Consider the following 19,550-nt stretch of genomic DNA (forward strand, 5'->3'; position numbering starts at 1 on the left):
AAAAAAAAAAAAAAAAAAAAGAAGAATTATTGGATGGCCTGACTACCACCTACCTAGGACACTGAGTTCTTATGCTTCCTGACTCTAGACTTGCCTGGGAATCCACGCGAGTGTCCTTGGGACTGAGGAGCCCTGGCTCCAATGTCAGTGTCTTTCCCAGAGGCTGTCGTGGAAGGTGGATTTCAGTCCCTCGGCTGAAATCCTGGTTCCCCTTTGGTTCCCTTGGACAGCCCACACTGTCCAAGCTTGTGACTGCAACAAGATTTAGCTTATAAGTGGAGGGAAGTATAAAAGTAGGGCTCGACTTCCTTCAGAGAATATAATTCCATGGAATGCCAGTGGAATCAGTTCTTTCTGGAGCTCAGTAATTCAAGGAGAGAAGAGCTAAGGGGTCTGGCAGAAGTCACAGTAAATATACACACAGCATCATCACCATAACCCCCTGCCTACAGTCATAGCAGACATTACTAATCAATCATAGCACCATGGAGCTAGGGTTCATCCTTCTTCCAAACATTACATTCGCATTGGTACTCTGGCTGAAAATCATGTGCTCCCTGCATCACTATGGTGATAACTGAATAGTATCTATCACATCCCTTACTCACGAAGAGCTGTGGCAACTTCCAATAGTAGAATTGGATTGTCAAAGGCATCTTCCAGGTCAGGCTGTGCCTGGATGGTTTTGCACTTGTGTTTTATATTTCTTCCACACCACTGTAGATCCTCTTAATCCCAACCCTCACACTTCTGAGCAGGCGCAACCAGACAGCACCTCACTCTGGGTGTCAGGGAACATCTTGGTCTTATACACGCACAATCTCAAAGTGTGGAGGAATTCATTTGTGCGCAACCACGCTTAACCCATGTGAGATAGAAGACAGTGGGAAAATGCTTCTCTATTTCATCTCACAGGACAATTTTGAGGTACATTTCATAAGGCCTGTGGAACATTCTGGAAGAATTGAGCATTGGCCACCTTGATAGCACAGCCTGGTACTGGTTTTCCCTGCTTCTCTGTTCTGCTTCCCTCTCCCTCATTCCTACTCCCACATGAACTATCAGCATGCAGACATTTGTCTCAGGCTCTGGTCCCCAGCTGAAGGCATGCCTGGTTCCCCTTTGGTATGAGTCCGTTTTCACGCTGCTATAAAGAACAACCTGAGACTGGGTAATTTACAAAGAAAAGAGGTTTAATGGACTCATGTTTCTGCAGGCTGTACAGGCTTCTGCTTCTGGGGAGGCCTCAGGAAACTTACAATCTGGGCAGAAGGGGAAGCAGGCACGTCCTGCATTGCAGGAGCAGGAGGAAGAGAACAAAGTGGGAGGTGCTACACACTTTTAAACAGCCAGATCGCATGATAATTCACTCACTATCACGAGAACAGCAAGGGGGAAATCCACCCCCATGCTCCAGTCACCTCCTATCAGGCCCCACACCCAACACTGGGGATTACAATTCCACATGAGATTTGGGCAGGGACAAAGATCCAGACCATACCATCCGCCTGCTTGATCCCCTCTCCCCTGCGCTTGGAGTGGGTCCACCCTGTGTCCCACCATGCCTCTGACAGTCCTCTCTCCCAAATCAACCACCACTTGTGTCCGTATCATGTTTCATAGGTGACAAGGGACATTCCCAAGCATGGACTCCTTTTGAGCTGCTTACGGTAAGCCTCAGGGCGGGCAGGCAAGGATGTGAATACTCTTCCTGTCTAGACCAGGAAACTCAAGTTCAAGGCCCTGCCTGGTGTGGCACAGCTAATAGATGGTCAAGACCAAGGCTGCCTCAGGTCCTCCAGGCCCAGCTCCGCTCTCCCTGCCCCTCGCCAGCCTCTCAAAAACAGGGCCAGCAGGAAGTTCCTCTGAAGGTCAAAATTTTCAGCCTTTCATGTCCATAGGAAGCGCATGTGTTGGGCAAGAAACTGAAGGGTACTCCTCTCGTGTCCTCTCTTCTTTGCAGGAGTACACAAATCCTCATCCTTCTTGGGGCCGCGCTGTTCCTGGCATCTTTCACAGCCACTGCTCTGATCACACTGGTGTATAAACTTCCCGTGGTGGCTCCATCCGAATCCAGGTAACACGGTTCCCCAGCCTGCCCCTCTCTGGCCAGGACGTCTCGGGGAGGACTGCTGAATGCCAGGCTGTTCACCCTGGGCCCTTTGGCTTGTGGAAAAAGTGGGTGCAAAACATTCGCTGTGAATGGGAAAGCTGATTGCCCTCTTGCTTCCAAACTTCTGAACCTTTTAACCTGCACTGGAGGGTCCTCTCTCAAGTTGCCCATTGAAACTTCTCGGAGGAAAGGAGCGCCCCCTTGTGGCTCTACTGTGTTTCTCCTCCCGCAGCAAATTGCTGCTTGGTGGCTTGGTCGCTGGATGGGGAGACCAAGCCTTAAGGGAGCTGGGGTTACTTCTCCAAGGTCACACAACTAGTGGATGGCACAGGTGTGATTTGAACCTAGGAGCCAATCCACAGTGCTATTTTGCCTCCCCCATGAGACATGTATGACAATTACACAGGAAAAACTGGTATGATTACCTGCTAATCTTTTCTCAATGCCACAGTCAGAGTGACAGAAATGAAAATCAGGTCATGTCAGTCATCTGCTCGAATTCCTCCAGTGGCCTCATCGGTCACCCTCCTACCTGCTGACGCTGGACCAGCCACACCAACTCATCTCAACACACCAAGCATGCTCCCCCAACCCCCTTCCCCACCCTCCCCGACCCGGGGCCTTAGCACTTGCGATCTAGCCTGAATTACTCTTCTGTTAAATTCTGAGATCCCGGCAGGGCTTTCTCCTTCACATCGTTCAGGTGTCTGTGCAAATGTCACCTTCTCAGAGCAGCCTTTGCCGACCTTCCAAAATAAAATAGTTCCTGGCATGTAAGTGCACCATGTGAATCTGTGAGTGGGTGGCATGTGAGAATAAATGAAGGAATCGGTGACAGCATCCCAAGTTTCCTGACCAGGAACTTGCCCTTCCCATATCATGGCAAGATGCCCTTCCCATATCATGACATGGCCAGGTGATTGAGGAGGAGGCTCACTCATGTCTAGCCCAGCAGTTCTCAAACCTGGCCACATATTACTAGAATCACCTGGGAGCTTCTAACTCCTCTGATGCTTCCAGTCCCACCTCCAAACCGCTGAATCAGAATCTCTGGGCATGGGACCCAGGCAGCTGACTTTTGTAAGAGCTCCCAGAGTTCTAATGTGCAGCCACAGTGGAAAAACCATGCATCTCGTCCTCAACATCCTTTCCTCCTCCAGTAGTCCCTGCGTGGGCAGCTAGGGGACTCAGAGCCGAGAGTGCATCTAGCTTCACTAGGGAGTGGTGATAAATTTAAAGCAGAGATTCTTAATCTAGGCTGCGGATGGGAAGCTCAGGAGAGTTAAAAAATTTCTAGTCCCTGGGTCTCACGTACAGAGGTGATGATTCCATGGGCTTGGGTATAGCCTGGATATCTCCCTTGAAGGGCACTGTTTAGGCAATGCTTCTCAACTTTGAGAGGCATCAGGCTCACGTGGGGGGCTTCTTAACACACCGATGGTTGGGCCCACCGCCAGAAGGTCTGGGTAAGGCCTGTGAATCTGGGTTCCTAATAAGCTCTCAGGTGATGTAGGTGTTTTTGCTTTTTGTTTTTTATTCTATTGTAACAGAGTCTCGCTCTGTCACCCAGGCTGGAGTGCAGTGGTGTGATCACGGCACATTGCAGCCTCAACCTCCTGAGCTCAAGTGATACTCCTGCCTCAGCCTCCTGAGCAGCTGGGACTGCAGGCATGTGCCACCAGGCTTGGCTAATTTTTTTTCCTCAGCTTCCTAAAGTGCTGGGATGACATGTGTGGCCGCCAGACCTGATGTCAAGGGACCATACTTTGAAAACCACAGCTTCACAGAATACTTTTTGGTGTCCTTTCAATGGCCTGGCCTGGACCTCTCATATAGCTTCTCTCTCAGGACAGCCTCTGTCCTTGGGACCCTTAGGTTTACATCTGGGTGCTACATTTTTAGAGCATTCTGACATATTGGCCACCAGAAACGGCTATTTAAAACGAACATACTCATCGTGTTTCCTTGGGATCTGGGGTGGAGGGGCCTGAGGGCATTTGGAACTTAAGCCAGCTTTGGCTGAGGTGGGACCATGAGGTCACTGTTTGCACACGATCACTGAGGAAATGAACAAGCGTGTCCTAAATGTACCTTTGGGTTTGCTGATTATCCCAATGGACGTCTCAGGGATTCGGATTCCCTTTGCCATGTCCAGATCAAATGTAACCTTGTGCCACATTTCCTTGTACTTTTCAGTGAAGAGGCGACTGTATTGTATTTCTCAGAGTACTACACGAAGCCCTACTGCCGATTCGGACCATTCCTTGTGGGCCTCTTTCTGAGCATTTACATGCACCAAAACCACCAGGAAAACATTCTCAGAACCAAGGTATGATTTCCTGCGCCTCACCCTATTGGCACGGGTCTGGCTGGGACTGGTATAACCCACCTGGCCAGGCTCTTCCAAAGCTGCGAACGAAGGAGTCAGCCTGCTGGGTACTGTCTTGTGCTGTAGAGTGTTACTGATGTCTCTCCATGCTAAAGAATAAGAAGGAATTGGCCAGGTGTGGTGGCTAACACCTGTAATCCCAGCACTTTGGGAGGCTGAGGCAGGAGGATCCCTTGAGTCGAGGAGTTCAGGACCAGCTCAGGCAACATAGTGAGAACCCCCCATCTTTATTTATTTATATATTTTTTAAAAGGTAAGAAGGCCTTTATCTTCCTGCCAGAGGTTGGTTCTCTGCTTTCTTCACTGACCTCCCATTATGATGGTCCAGATTTGGAACCCAAAGCGGTCCCACCTGCAGGAGCCTTGGTACTGACCCATAGAAACCACCAGTGTGGGAAAATGTACCCAGTGAGATTACAATGGCAAGACTCTCTTCTGGAAGAGGATGCCGAGTTGGGTTGGATTTTTAACAGCACACTCTCAATGGTTTCTACACACAAGACTCTTCGTTGTGTCTGGGAATCAGGACATGAGGTGTCTGGAAGCTGTTACTTTGCTTTCCAGGTGTACCCCAAGCCCTCATTTTCTTCTCTGACTCCTTCGTGGGCAATCATTCTGGTTTCCCATCCAATCTCGAGACTCAAGCAGGAAACCTGGGTTCATCTTGGATGTCTCCTCCTCATTGATCATCGCTCTCAGCTAATCATCCCCCACGCCAATCATCCCCCATGCCAATCAACCCCCACGCCAGTCATCCCCCACGCCAGTCATCCCCCACGCCAGTCATCCCCCACGCCCTGCCAAATGTGTCTCCTGCCATCCTCTCTTGGCCTTCTGAACTGACCTTAAAGCTCTTCTCATCTCTTGCCTGGATGTTGTCACTTATTTCCTTCCCTCCAGTCTTACTGATCTCAAATCTACTCTTGGGGTGATCTATTTAAAACACCACTTTGGCTGTGCCCTTGAACTGTGAAAAACCTTTCACTGGCTTCCTTTGACATCCATGATAAGGCTTGACCTGTTCAACAAGGACTTCAGAGTCCGCATGACATCACTCGGGCTGTGTCTCCAGGGTCACCTCTCTCACCACTCTTGTACTTGCACATCAGTGATACCAGCCTGCTCACAGCGCCTTCGACCGCCACCACCGCCACACACCAGCTCTTCCTGGCATCTGCAGTTGCTCATGCTTTCTTCTCTGCCTGGAATCTGCCTCTTCCCCTCCCCCAATTCACTCCTTCCTTTCATCTGACTTAACTCGTGTTTGGCCTAGAAGGCTCACCTGGAGTTTTCACCTCCAGGAAGTCTTCCCTTATCCCTCTAGACCAGGCTGTGTCCGTCTTTTGGGTTCCTCTGTGCACTGTGCATTCCTGGGCCCTGGTTTGTACTTCATGATACAGCATTTATTCACCCCATAGACTGTGAGCTCCTGGAGGGCACTACTTGTCTCACCTCTGAATCGCCAGCATCTGGCTCTGAAATCCTGACTCACTGAAGGTACTCAACACATGAACGAATGAATGAAAGAGAATTTTCTTCTCAATGGAAGAAGGACCAGGAGTTAGGGTACAACTCCTGCCACAAACCCCTCTGCTAGGTCCTACGTTTGTTTGCCTAGACTTTGTGGGTTCCTTACTTAGATGTTCCAGAGAAGAGGCCCTGGTCCTTGGAAAATCTTGTGTTGCCCATGGCCGGAAAAAGAGATAAGATTTTACTGAAAGGAATGAATATAGAGAAGCCATGTGACTTTTTCTGTAGGTTGGAGTTAGGATATTTTCCTGGGATTCAGTTGTAGATTAGAAGAGTGCCATTAGAGAGATCCTTCAACGTAATCCAGGTTACATGGGGCCCAGGGAGGAAATGGGTGTCAGCAAAGGGGAAAACTTAACATGAAGAGGGCATTTGGGAATCACTTCGAGGGCCAGAGTCAGGACCAGGAAGGTTGGAGCTGGAACACAAGCCAAGTTGACCTGGAGAAACAAACATAGAACAGTTGGGTAGACCAGACTCAAAGCTTCAGAAGCTAGAAAATAAGGACACAAGGTCTAAGCAGGAGGAAGCTGGCCATATACCACAAGCTAGGAGCGAGATAAGGCAGCTACACCATAATAAAGATAGGCAGACAAGGACAGAAAGAGAACGTGATACCCAAGATGTATTTTGAGAGACTGCAGGCCCACGTGGGCCAGGGAAATAGCAAAGGAGTGAGGGAGATCCCAGGCTGAAAGAGTGGAGCGCCCCTTTCCTCTCCCGCAGCCAGGAACCTGAGACCTAAGTAGGTCTCAGAGACAAGACGGTGGACTGATCCGATGTTGGTTCAATGCAGTGTAGACATCATCTCAGCAGCTTGAGTACTACAGCACGGAGAAGCAAGAGAGATCCTTGGAAGACAGGTCTAGGTCTAAAAAGGTCAAGTATGATAATGCAAGGTCCAAGATGGTGAACTGAGTCATGTATGAGGATTTAACTTACAGGGCTGTTTTTGAGCTGAAGACTTTTCATCCTCCCATTCCTTCCGCTTGACTAGCCTGCTGCCCAGGGCGGGGCTGTGAGCTGGACGCCCTCACATTTACGGTGAAGGCAGAAGCCATCAAGGAGCCTTCATTTGGTTAAGGGACGAAATGGGAGATTAGGAGTGGGTTAGGAGATTACTTATTGATTTTCTTTTCACTTTCATTTTGAAATGATTATAGATTCCCTGAAAGTTACAAAACTAGTACCGAGAGGTGCTGTGTACTCCGGCTCCCCAACAGGCAACGTAGGACATAACTATGGAACCTGACCACGACCAGAAAATGGAAATTGGCACAATAGACCTCAGATCCATCAACTCTACACATACTCATTTGCGCATGTCTGTCTACGGTTCTGGGTCACTTTGTCCCATGTGCAAATGTGTGTAACCATCTTCACGGTCAAGGTACAGAACTCTGTCACCACAAAGATCTCCTGGCTGCCCCTTTTAAATTACAACCTTCTATTTTAGTCAGATCTATGCAGTGACTGAGGTTTACAAATAAAGACCTAAGTGACAGTGATAACATCAAAAAAGCAGGTTTGTGTAAGAGGCGGGAATTATACAATGGCTAAAAAGGGCTGGGCCCCGCCTCTCCTCTCCCTGCAGATGCAGGTCCTGCTGGGGTGGAGCTGCTCCCTCACCACCCTGTTTGCGGTGGCTGCTCTGGCGTATGTGGTAGACGACACCTCTGCTTCTCCTTCAGTGGCTGCAGCTCTCTACCAAGCCCTCCACCGGACCCTGTGGGCGGCGGCTGTGGGTTGGATCCTTTTTGCGTGCCAGGGAGGATATGGAGGTATGGAGCAGCTCCGGGCTTTGCTGTTGGGTTCACACCCTGTTCCGTTAAAGGTGACAAATTTAACACATAAGGAGTGTACCAGAGGGACTTTTGTTTCCTGGAGTGGTTGATGAATGACTGATATTGATTTAAAAATATCGATTTCTGTCTAACCTTGGAAAATACAAAGGATTTCTGTATACGATTTTTACATGGATTTATACACAAGTGCAGGTTCTGAAAGAAAAAGAATGCAGCCTCTCCAGTGAAGGCAGAGCAATGTCAGGAGAAAAAAAAATCAGTGCTTGGGAGGCAGACTTCTAGGGACAGCGCCTTGAGCCTTGGTTTCCCCATCTGAAGGTACAGACTTGGATAAGTGAGTTGGCTTTCAACATGCAGAGAGCCACACACACAAAAGGCTTCAATGGAAAAGAATCTTCTCCAGGTTAGAAAGGTCTATTCAAGCCTCCTGATGCTTTCCTCCCTGTCTTCTCTATTTGGTGAGAGGTAGGACTTGTGTGCTTGGGATGTCAGCAAATAAGAGAACAAGGCTGGCAGGAAGCTCCCAGCAGAGGTTCTGGCCTCAAGGTACCCAAAGCCCTGACATAGGAGCAGCGGATCCAGGGGGAGGGATGCCTGCTTCAGACACTAGGGAAATAACCCACCAAAAGGCGTTTAAACCAAGCCTGTGAACCCATGCCACTCAGCTTCAGCAAGGTGGTGGGAAATAATGACTTAAAGAGAAAAACAATGGGGTGATGAACAATTCCTCTGGATTGAGCTCATGCTGGATGCCAGACTTTGTGGGGAACATCACCCACAGGATCCCCGGTAGCACCGACCACACCCCTAGGAGGAAGACCTATAATTAGTAATGAGAACAACCACGCCTGCAGAGAAAGCGACACAGCGGAGGTCCCACAGCTGTGGGAGGTTGAACTAGAAAATGAATCAGGTCCAGCACAAAGTCCAAAGCCAGAGTTCTTCATTCCTACATGATAGCACTTCTCCCAGATGTTAATGAAAATTGTTCCGAAATTTTACAGGTATTTTAATATAACGATGATCTTTAATATTTTAATTTTAGAAATGAGCCTTAGTGATCTTTCATATTGTAATGTTAAAACTTTCCCTTATATGGAAAAGAGATATTAAAGAGGAAAGGGACTGCATTCTTTCTGACTGATGTATTTGCACTTATGGGAAACTCTGGGTTATGTGACCGCGGCCCTGCCTGCAGCCTCACCCCATGACAGTGTCCCTGAGCTGTCACAGAGCCTCATAAACAACTACTCCCCGGGGCCTGGTACAGGCCATTTGTAATGCAGCAAGCATCACAGTCTTCTTCTCTAATGTGAGGGGTGCTGCTGTTTATCAAGAATAACTAGTTAACATAAATGATATTAGAGAGAATGACTCAGGTTAAGTTAGAAGATTAAACTAATTTGCAGCATTATTATTACAATGGAACGAGTAAATGCCCTCCATCACGAGTCTGGGTGAGGGTGCTATCTCGTCACCCAGGTGATGAGCAAGCCACTTCACTTATTCTTGAGCAATTTATCATGCAAAGGTGTGTTGTCATTGGCCAATCCACAACTGCAGGGGCAGCTGATATCCTAGGTTTGTGTCTCCAAAACCATTTATAAGATATCAAGATTGATGACTAGGTGAATGTCTGAGGTGAGAGCTTAAATAAATTTTTGGAAAATATGTGTCTACCTAGCTCACACCTGTAATCCCAGGACTTTGAGAGGCCAAGGCAGGTGGATCTTTTGAGCCCAGGAGTTCAAGACCAGCCTTGCCAACAAGCCAAAACCCCGTCTCTACTAAAAACACAAAAATTAGCCAGGCATGGTGGCACACAATTATAATCTCAGCTCCTTGGGAGGCTGAGGCAGGAGAATTGCTTGAACCTGGGAGGCAGAGGCTGCAGTGAATTGAGATCGTACCACTGCACTGCACTCCAGCCTGGGCAACAGAGTGAGACCCTGTCTCAAAAAAAAAAAAAAAAAAAAAAAAAAAAAAAAAAAAAAAAAAAAAAAGTGTCTAGCTGATGACTTTTAGAAAAAAAAAATGTCTGAATAAGAAGAAATGTTTAGTTGAGACTCTCAGGACTAGAAGGGATCTTGATGATTCCATGAATCTTTAACCATCTTTGCTTGATAGCAATGTGGACCACGCTGGTCGTGTTATGCTCCAAGTTGTCTGCTGTTGAGCTGCCAGAGTCATCTGAGCACATTACTCCTTCAGTTAAAACCCTTCAGTGGTGCTCTGTACCTACAGTTTTTGTCCTCAAACTTAAGTATTATGTGGGCCTATTCTAAAGAAATAAGAATTCTGGATTCTTGGTGTTGACCGAAATTATTTGTATTCTTATTTTTTCAATATATTTTTTTCCCTAGGAACATAGAATAAGTTACCTTGACTATATGCTCTTATTTTTTTCTAATTTTGTCTAAACATGAACAAACATAAACCAAGATATGAAATTTTGTGTTTATAGCACATGCATTCAGAAAGCCACAGCAGATTTATGAAGTAATCATAAAACTATAAAACCAATAAAATCTGCATTAACAACATGAACATGAAGTGATGAATGGTTGCCGGAATCAGCTGTGGCTCATGATGTGAGCATGGTACTGTTTGCTTTAGGGCATGTTCTTTTGTGTTTGGCTTAACTGCATGAGCATGGGCTCTTTGCTGATTTCTTTTCTCTACAGTTATTTTGTTCTACGGTGAGATTGTGGTTCACCTTTTATAGACTTCACTTGGGGAAAAAGCGTCTTTTGTCTATAAGTCCATCTGTGCTTATTCACTCAATTACATAAAATACTTATTGAATACTTATTCTATGCAAGGTACTATTCTAGAATCTGGGGATATAGCAATAGAAAAGAAAAATCTCTCCCTTGTGAGAGATGACAGTGGAGTCGAGGGAAGTTTACATACAGTGAATAAAAATAAAGCAGAGATTAGTGGGTAACTGGAACAGGGGTACATTTGCAAAGATGTCCAAAATAATTCTGGGCAGACGGAATGCGAAGGCAGAGTTCTCTAGACTGAAACGAGCTTCATGGCTTGGAGGAAGAGCACAATGACCAGTGAGATAGGAACCGAGGGTCAAGGGGGCGGTGGGGTGGGAAGGGAAGTTGGAGGGGAAGGTAGGACCCAGGTTAGGCAGAGCTTTCAAGGTCATGGGAAAGGCTTGGATTTTATTTTAAACGCCACGTCGCACGAAGTCTTAGTCCATTTCAGCTCCCATAACAAAAACCCCGTAAGTGAGGTGGTTTAAAAACAACAAATGTCTGTCTCACAGTTCTGAAGGCTGGGAGGTCTAAGATCAAGGTATCAGCAGATTTAGTGTTTGGTGAAGGCCTGCTTTCTGGCTCCTAGGTGGAACTTTCTAGATGTGTCCTCACATGGTAGAAGGGTAGACCTAACTCTTTGGGGTCGCTTTTATAAGGGCACTAATCCCATTTCTGAAGGCCCAGCCCTCATGAACTAATTGCCTCTCCAAAGACTCCACCTCTTAATACTATCACCTTGGAAATTTGGATCTCAACATATGAATTTTGAGGAAATGTAAACATTCAGATCACAGCCCATGATTTGTGAATTTGTAAAATTTATTTTCAAATTGACAAATAATAACTATATGTATGGGCCGGGTGCGGTGGCTCACGCCTATAATCCTAGCACTTTGGGAGGCCAAGGTGGGTGGATCACGAGGTCAGGAGTTCCAGATCAGCCTGGTCATCACAGTGAAACCCGTCTCTACTAAAAACACAAAAATTAGCCTGGTGTGATGGCACGCACCTGTAATTCCAGGAGGCTGAGGCAGGAGAATCACTTGAACCCGGGAGGCAGAGGTTGCAGTGAGCAGAGACTGCCATTGCACTGTAGCCTGGGTGACAGAGTGGAACTTTGTCTCAGAAAAACCCAAACCAAACCAAAACGAAACCTATATGTATTTATGGGGTACAACGTGATATTTTGATATATGTATACATAGTAGATAGAAAGATGAAATCAAGTTAATTAACATATGCACCACTTCACCAAGTTCTCTTTTTGTGGTGAGAATGTTAAGAATCTATACTTTTAGCCATTTAAAAATATCCAGTACATTGTTATTAACTGTGGTCACTATGGAGTACACTAGATCACTAAAACTTACTCCATCAGTTGAACTGAAACTTCGTTCCCTTTGATCAATATCTCCCCTTCCCCACTTCTCCCTGACACGTGATTTTAAAAGATTACTCTGGATGTGGTATGGGGACAATAGGGTGGCAAGAACAGGAGCAGAGACCAACAGATCCACTGGGGAGCTACCACGGAGGCCCACGCAGGAGGTGATGGGAGATTCGTGAGGGTGTTAGCCACGGAGGTGAGGAACAGTGGTCTGATTTGGGACACATTTTTGGAAGCACTCTATGGAGTCCAGGATAAAAGGAGTCTGGGATGGCTCCAGAGATTTATCCTGAGCAAATTGTGATGCACTGCTGAGCACTTTAAATGCGGCTTGTGCAAAGGAGAAACAAGTTATATTTTATTTCTGTGGCTTAAAACAACAGAAATGTATTCGCTTGCAGTTCTGGAGGCGAGATGGTCAAAATCAAAGTGTCAGCGGGGTTGGGCCCTCTGGATTTTCTGAGGGAGAATCTGTCCCATCGCCTCTCCCAGCGCCTCTCCCAGCCTCTGGTAGCTGTGGCAAGCCATGGCACTCCTCGGCTCGCGGACTCTTCACTCCAGTCCCTGTCTTCATGAGCACATGGTTCTCGTCCTTGTGTCTCTCCTCTGTGTTTCTGTCTCCTTTTCTGTCTCTTATAAGGATATCTGTCACTGGCTTCAGGGTCCACCCTAATCCACAATGGTCTCATTTCTAGTTCCTCCTCTTAGTAATACCTGCAAAGAACCTTATTCCACATAAGGTTACATTCTGAGGTTCTGGGTGGACATAATCTTTTGAAGGATCACCACGCAACTCACTAGAGATAGCAGTAAGTCCTATTCCGAGAGAAAGTTTTCATTGTATTTAATTTTAATTCAGTTAAATAGCCGCAAGTGGCTAGGGGCTATTGTCTGGGACAGTACAGTTCTAGAATAAATACCAAATTACAGAATATTTGTCCTGGAAGACACCTAAAGGGTGATCAAATGCAAGCCTCTCGCTGGTAGACGAGGAGTCTGAGGCCTGGCATGTGAAATGCCTTATCCCCAGGCCCGTCACCTCCTGTGGCTGCATCGTCATCCATCTTGATCCAGAACCCAGGTGAGTATGAGGACTTTCCACCTTGTTTTATACATGGACTGTTTTATGCTCAAGGGCTGAAACCATGCATCTCTCTTATGTTATCATAATTCTTGCAACAGAAAGGTGGTTTTTGGTTTGGTACCTTGTCTTAAAATTATAACGCATAAAGACTTCTTAGGGAAAGTTCACAGACTTAGGCACAGAATCTGACGGGAGCATTGACAGGACAACAGGGTGTCTTCACTGGCCCAGAGACAGGCTGTGGCTTCATGCGTCAGTGCTTATTCTCTCCAGGTCTGGTGAACCGGGTGCTTTCTTGGGACATCTGGAGCTTCCTGGCCAGCATCAGTTATGCTTGCTACTTGGTGCATCCGATTCTGATCATCCTTTATAATGGCCTTCAGGAAACGCTTATTCACTACACTGATACCAACATGGTGAGTCAGCACACAGCTCCCAACTCTGCTATGGTATGTTATGGTACCACAGTTTGTTCTCTTCTTGAGCAACGAGGTAACCTATTTGCTTTTATGAAAGCCTTTTTTTTTTTTTTTAGAGCCTCATTAGGCTGGGCACGGTGGCTTGTGCCTGTAATCCCCGCACTTTGGGAGGCCAAGGCGGACAGATCAGGAGGTCAAGAGTTCGAGACCAGCCTGGCCAACATGGTGAAACCGTGTCTACTAAAAATACAAAAATTAGCTGGGCATGGTGGCGTTCACCTGTAATCCCAGCTACTTGGGAGGCTGAGGCAGGAGAATTGCTTGGACCTGGGAGGCGGAGGCTGCAGTGAGCCAAGATTGTGCCATTGCACTCCACCCTGGGCAACAGAGCAAGACACTATTTCAGAAAAAAAAAAAAAAGAAAAAAAAGAAAAAAGAGCTTCATTGTTCTTTGCTTTATTTGTGGGAGGAAGAGAGAGGGCTTCAGCACAGGATAACATTTTTAATTTAATTTAATTTTATTTTTAATATGTGGCACTGATTGTCCTACAGATACATTTTGTAGAGCTAGGATGGTACATTTTGGATCTGAACACAAGAGGAATCCCACAGTAAAACTGTGTTCACCCTGCCCACTTTCTCTCCAGTTCTATCTTTTCTCTGGACACTGTGTGCTGACCTTCGTCACTGGGCTAGCCCTGACGCTGTTCATTGAGAAGCCATGTCAGGAACTGAAGCAGTGCCTGCTGGGCCTCGAATGTTCTGGTTAAAACACGAAGGAATAGATGGGCCTTTGTTGGTAGTGACGAGCAAAGACGAGGTGGCCCTGTGTATGCAATGAGTGCTTGTATTCCCAAGGAGGGGTGTGAATCTCATTTTGTGAAAGCTTAATAAATACATGTTCTTTGTATTTAATATGTGAAAGAGTTCTCAGTGCTTATAAAAGTTCTGTAATTTTTTAGTAGCACAATAATAAACTTCCGTTGTACAATTATAGCAAAAAAAATTAATCTGGATTTCTTTTCGGTTTAACTTGTATTTGATTTTCTATATCAATGATCACAGGAAATGATCCAATGTCATGATTTTAATGTAACCTGGGTTATGAAGCTTATTTGGGTTATAGTCTTCATTTTTCTCTGTAAAATCACGGTATGCGCTTTTCCACGACATAATTCTTTGTGTGTTATTACGGTGTCTTTGCAGACTTGTAACTTTATCCTAGAACCTCGGTGGTATGACCTGCTAGCATGCATAATTCATGGGTCTGTCATTACAGGGCCTTTCCAATATCACCTATTCTTCAACATAGCCCCTGTTTTGGACTGAATTGTATCCCCTCCCAAAAGATCTGTTGAAGTCCTTACTCCCTGTGCATCAGAATGTGGCCTTATTTGGAGACAGGATGTTTACAGAGGCAGTTAAGTCCAATGAGGTCACTGGAATGGAGACGCTAATCCAATATGACTGGTGTCCTTTATAATAAGGGGGACTTTGGTCACAGAGACAGGCGTGCACACAGGGAAGACCGTGTGAAGACACAGGGAGAAGACGGTGATGTACAAACCAAGGGACACCAAGGAGTGCCGGCAAACCCCGGAAGCCGGAAGAGGTAAGGCAGGAGCCTCCGCTGGAGCTGGCCCTGGAAGACACCTCGATTTTGGACTTCCGGCCTCCAGAACTGTGAGATAATTCACGGCTGCTGTTTCAAGCCACCTGGTGTTTGGTACTTTGTCCCAGCAGCCCTAGATAAATGGACCATCCCTACGCACCAAGACAGTGCCCACACAAAAACTAACAGAGAAAGAAGAGACCTCAGCCAGTGGCTTCTAGCCCAACCCCCTCAATTTCCAGTGATGAGACCTAGAGATGGGGAGAGACTTGCCAGGCCAAATGGAGATGCTGCGATCCAGGTTCTCAGCGGTGTGTTTTTTCTAGGTGTATAATTTCACATTAGCTGTCTACACTTACTGAATAATTAAGCCCATTCCATCGCTTAAAATAAAGCTCTTTGTTTACTTCGTCATTAAAGCATTAACGACCACAGGCTACTGGGTGCTTATTATTGCGGATGCGTTATATCTGGGGATGCTCTTTGCTGTCCAGTGGGTCTGCAAAGATGACCAATGTGGGTGGGGAGGGGAGGGCTGAACGGTTTACACTCTGATGGCCATGGACAGCTAACTTTGGCCTTGCCAGCCAGCCACGGGGGACAAGCCTCATCTCCTTGAGGTCTGGTCCCTCTGCTGCAGAAGCTGACCTGAGGGAGTGGGGCGCCAAGACCCAACAGGCAGGCGTGCTGTAAGAAGGCAGCCAAATTGGCTTTTCAGTGAATACCGAAGTTCATCGAGTTCCTCGGGAGCCCTCTGTTGGCTGTTTTGGCACCTGAACCCTCTCACTTCATTAGGTCTCCAAGGAGCTGTTGAGGACCAGTGGTATTTTCAGGGTAACTGCCATGTGGGTGGACTCCAGTGAGAAGTGACTCACCTGCCAGCCTCGTTCTGCAACCAAATTGCCAAATGCTTCCAGTTATAAGGCCAGAAACCTGGGATCCGTGGAAATAGCTAGCTAATGACCAACGCAGCATTGTAAAGACTTTCATTACAAGGGAAAAAACCCAACCCTCCCGCTGGTGTAATTTTATATGACATAAGGTAAGCTTAGAGAAATCCAGTTTTGTCCTGGGTTTGTTTCAATCCAGAATTCCCCGGAAGTTTAAGAGGGATAGATTGTGCATACCTCATTTGGATCCTGAAATAAATCGTAAACAAGTATTACGACGTTTCTAAGCCTGGAAATGTAAATACTGATGAGGTATTTCATGATATTAAGGACTGATTCCGCTTTTTATGTAATAATGGTATTGTAGTTGTATATTACATAGCTACATATATATGCATACATTTATATCCCTTATCTCTTAGTTGTATACTAAAATGTTTATGAATAAAGTAATATAAAATCTGATAATTGCCTGAAAACAACATTGGGAGGAACTGGCATAGATGAGATGAGATTGGCCATGTGGTTAATGTTTGAAGCTGGGTACCTGGAACATTGTTATACTATTTTCTCTATTTTCATTTTTATTTTTTAGAGACAGAGTATCGTTCTGTTGCCCAGGCTGGCATGCAGTGCAATATTACACTGCAACCTCAATCTCCTGGGCTCAAGCGGTCCTTCTGCCTCAGCCTCCCAAGTGGCTAGGATTACAGGCATGTGCCATCATGACTGGCTAATATTTGTATTTGTTGTAGAGATGCAGTTTTGCCATGTTGCCCAGGCTGGTCTTGAACTCTTGGGCTCAAGGAATCCACCCTTCTCAGTCTCCCAAAATGCTAGGATTCGGGGGCCAGTGGCGCAATGGGTAACGTGTCTGACTACAGATCGGAGATTCCAGAGTGCTAGGATTACAGGTTGTGAGCCACTGCACCCGACCTCTCAGCTAATTTTTTAAGTTCTTTGTAGAAATGGGGTCTTCCTATGTTGCCTAGGCTGGTCTCCAACTCCTGGCCTCAAGGGATTCTTCTGCCTTGGCCTCCCAAAGTGCTAGAATTACAGGAATGAGCCACCATGCCCAGCCTTCTAATTTTGTATATGTTTGAAAATCATGTAACAAAGAGAAAACAAATTTATAGAAAGAGCAGTTTCTAGATTCTGAAATCCATGTTTTATACCCACATATCGACCTGTGGATTAAAAATAGGTCCCATCAACCATAAACAATCACCACAGCAGATTGAAAGGAACTTCCACTCTCCTTAAATTCCTCCAGACTCATTTTGGGGGATTCCAGAGACATTTGCTTGTCTTGTGAACACCTGGATTCTGCTCTTTCCTCATTCTGGATCTGGCTCCCTTCGGAGCTGGCCTACCCCTACTCTGCTCTCAGAGCTATGCAGAGCTGCAGGTGGGGTGGGGCCTCCAAGCCTGCTGACCTCCCCACTCCGCTCTCAAAACCTGTCACCACGTGGGCTGCGCCAGCCACCTGCTCAGACCATGTTGTCCATTCAGTGCACAAATGTTCTCCACAAATGCCACGAGCAGGTAAGTCCCTTCTGCTTCCACTTGGGCCATCTATGCTCTCTCGTTCAGGCTTCGATGCGGTACACCCGGTGCTTGTTCTGTTTTATTGAAACTGCTCTTACGATTTTTACTTATTTGAATATAGATCCATCTCCCTTAGATGCAGTATGAGTCTGTGGCTGTTAAGATGGAGGGTGACTGCATGGAGTGACAATTGCTTTCCTTCTGCATTTGTCCTTTTCACCACCGTGTCTCTAGTTTTTTGCACTATGGTACACAGTGGGTGTTAAACATTAGTTGATATTAATGATGAAAGTGGTCCCTTCTTTCTTTGTTTCCTTTTTTTTTTTTAGAAGGAGTTTCGCTCTTGTCGCCCAGGTTGGAGTGCAGTTAGATCTTGGCTCACCGCAACCTCTGCCTCCCTGGTTCAAGCAATTCTCCTGCCTCAGCCTCTGGAGTAGCTGGGATTACAGGTGTGCGCCACCACACCCGGCTAATTTTAGTATTTTTAGTAGAGACGGGGTTTCACCATGTTGGCCAAGATGGTCTTGATCTCTTGATCTCTTGATCCACCCACCTCAGCCTCCCAAAGTGCTGGGATTACAGGTGTGAGCCACCGCGCCCAGACTACCCCTTCTTTCTTTAGATGATTTCTTTTCTAGGAGGCTTCTCATACAGTTGGGCAGGCCCCTCTCAGCCAAGTCTCAGAGATGCTCAATTTTATACGAATCATAGTCTCAAACCGCCCAATTAGTCCCCCTTCTGAGGCAGCAGAATAGCGGTTGGAGTCAGGGAACTTAAGGCCAATTCATGCTGACTTCCTAAAACTAAATCAGAAGAAAACCCCCAACTTTCCACACCTAAATAACAAAAGGACCAGCGGCTACTCCCTTTGCAAACCACCCCCGTACTACCATTTTTTGTGTGGCAGATGGAAAATTGGAAGTATCTCTGATTAGTTGCTTTCCACAACCAGTCGGACTGATTGCGGGCCACTACTTCATTTACATAGGGTGTACACCACGTAACCCATGAGAAACCTCCAGAGCAGATATTTAAACCCCAGAAAACTCTGTAAAGGGGCTCTTGCGCCACTATGTTCAGGTCACTCCCACCCTGAGCTGTCTACTTTCATTTTCAATAAATCGGTGCTTCTGTTGCTTCATTCTTTCCTTGCTTTGTTTGTGCATTTTGTCTAATTATTTGTTCAAAACTCCAAGACCTGGACACCCTCCACTGGTAACACTTCCAGTGAAGCTCAAAGTTGAGAGTCCCGAGGGCCCCTGAAGGGACGAGAAGCCTGTAGAACTTTATTCCCTAGACCCTAAGTGGGATTTAAATCAACACTGTGCTTGCACATGCTGAGAGGCAGCCACTTTTGGTGGCCTACCCACATTCGCACGCCTTCCTCTTTCACTACACAAACCCTGATGCTGTTCCCTTATCAATGTGCCCACACCAAGGGAAAGCCTCATATTTGGTAGAAACCAATCATGTTCGCCTCTTTTTCTTTGCCAGTGATTGGTGCAGGTTTGAGCACGTGACCCAGCTCTGACCAATGACACAGAAGGAGAAGTGCCCTGGGGACTTCTGGGAAAGATGGGGTGGCTGAGTAGAGGTGCGGGCATGGCGGAGAAAGTCCTTGTGCTTACCACCTTCAGCCTTGTCAGACTTCCAGATCTGTAAATGTGAAGGTGGACAAGGTTGATGCCCAGAGACTGACAGAGCAGAAGCTCCAGGCTGAGGGAAGCCAGGAAGATGGGGATCCCACGCTAAGATCTGAAGAGTGAGGGCTGTGTGAATACGCATCCTGGAGGCTGCCGGATCCCCGCCAGACAGGCCTTGCGCCTCCAGGCAGAAGTTTGGAAGCTGCTTCTTTGGGGATTCTGACGGACCCAAGATGAAAGCCCTAAAAATATTGACATTAAAAGCTCTTCCAGAAAATTCCCAGCCAGATCCCCTCCAGTGAAGTTCACACCATGGGCTCAGAGTAGGGTGACCGACTCAGTCTGGCTTGCCTGGGACT

General features: G+C 46.6%; 1 protein-coding gene across 1 annotated transcript in view; it reads left to right on the top strand.

The window, feature by feature from the left end:
- The window catches only part of LOC108304567 (O-acyltransferase like protein), a 76,601-nt gene extending 61,625 nt beyond the window's left edge, over positions 1-14,976 (top strand). Inside the window, exons 11-15 of the mRNA XM_017528831.2 lie at positions 1,964-2,077; positions 4,310-4,442; positions 7,627-7,813; positions 13,353-13,495; positions 14,146-14,976. Coding sequence (XP_017384320.2) covers positions 1,964-2,077; positions 4,310-4,442; positions 7,627-7,813; positions 13,353-13,495; positions 14,146-14,268 — 700 coding nt within the window. The 3' untranslated portion in view covers positions 14,269-14,976. The remainder of the gene's footprint in view (positions 1-1,963; positions 2,078-4,309; positions 4,443-7,626; positions 7,814-13,352; positions 13,496-14,145) is intronic.
- The last annotated feature ends 4,574 nt before the right edge of the window (positions 14,977-19,550 follow it).

This window comes from Cebus imitator, unplaced genomic scaffold, assembly GCF_001604975.1.
Source record: "Cebus imitator isolate Cc_AM_T3 unplaced genomic scaffold, Cebus_imitator-1.0 Scaffold55, whole genome shotgun sequence".
NCBI lineage: Eukaryota > Metazoa > Chordata > Mammalia > Primates > Cebidae > Cebus > Cebus imitator.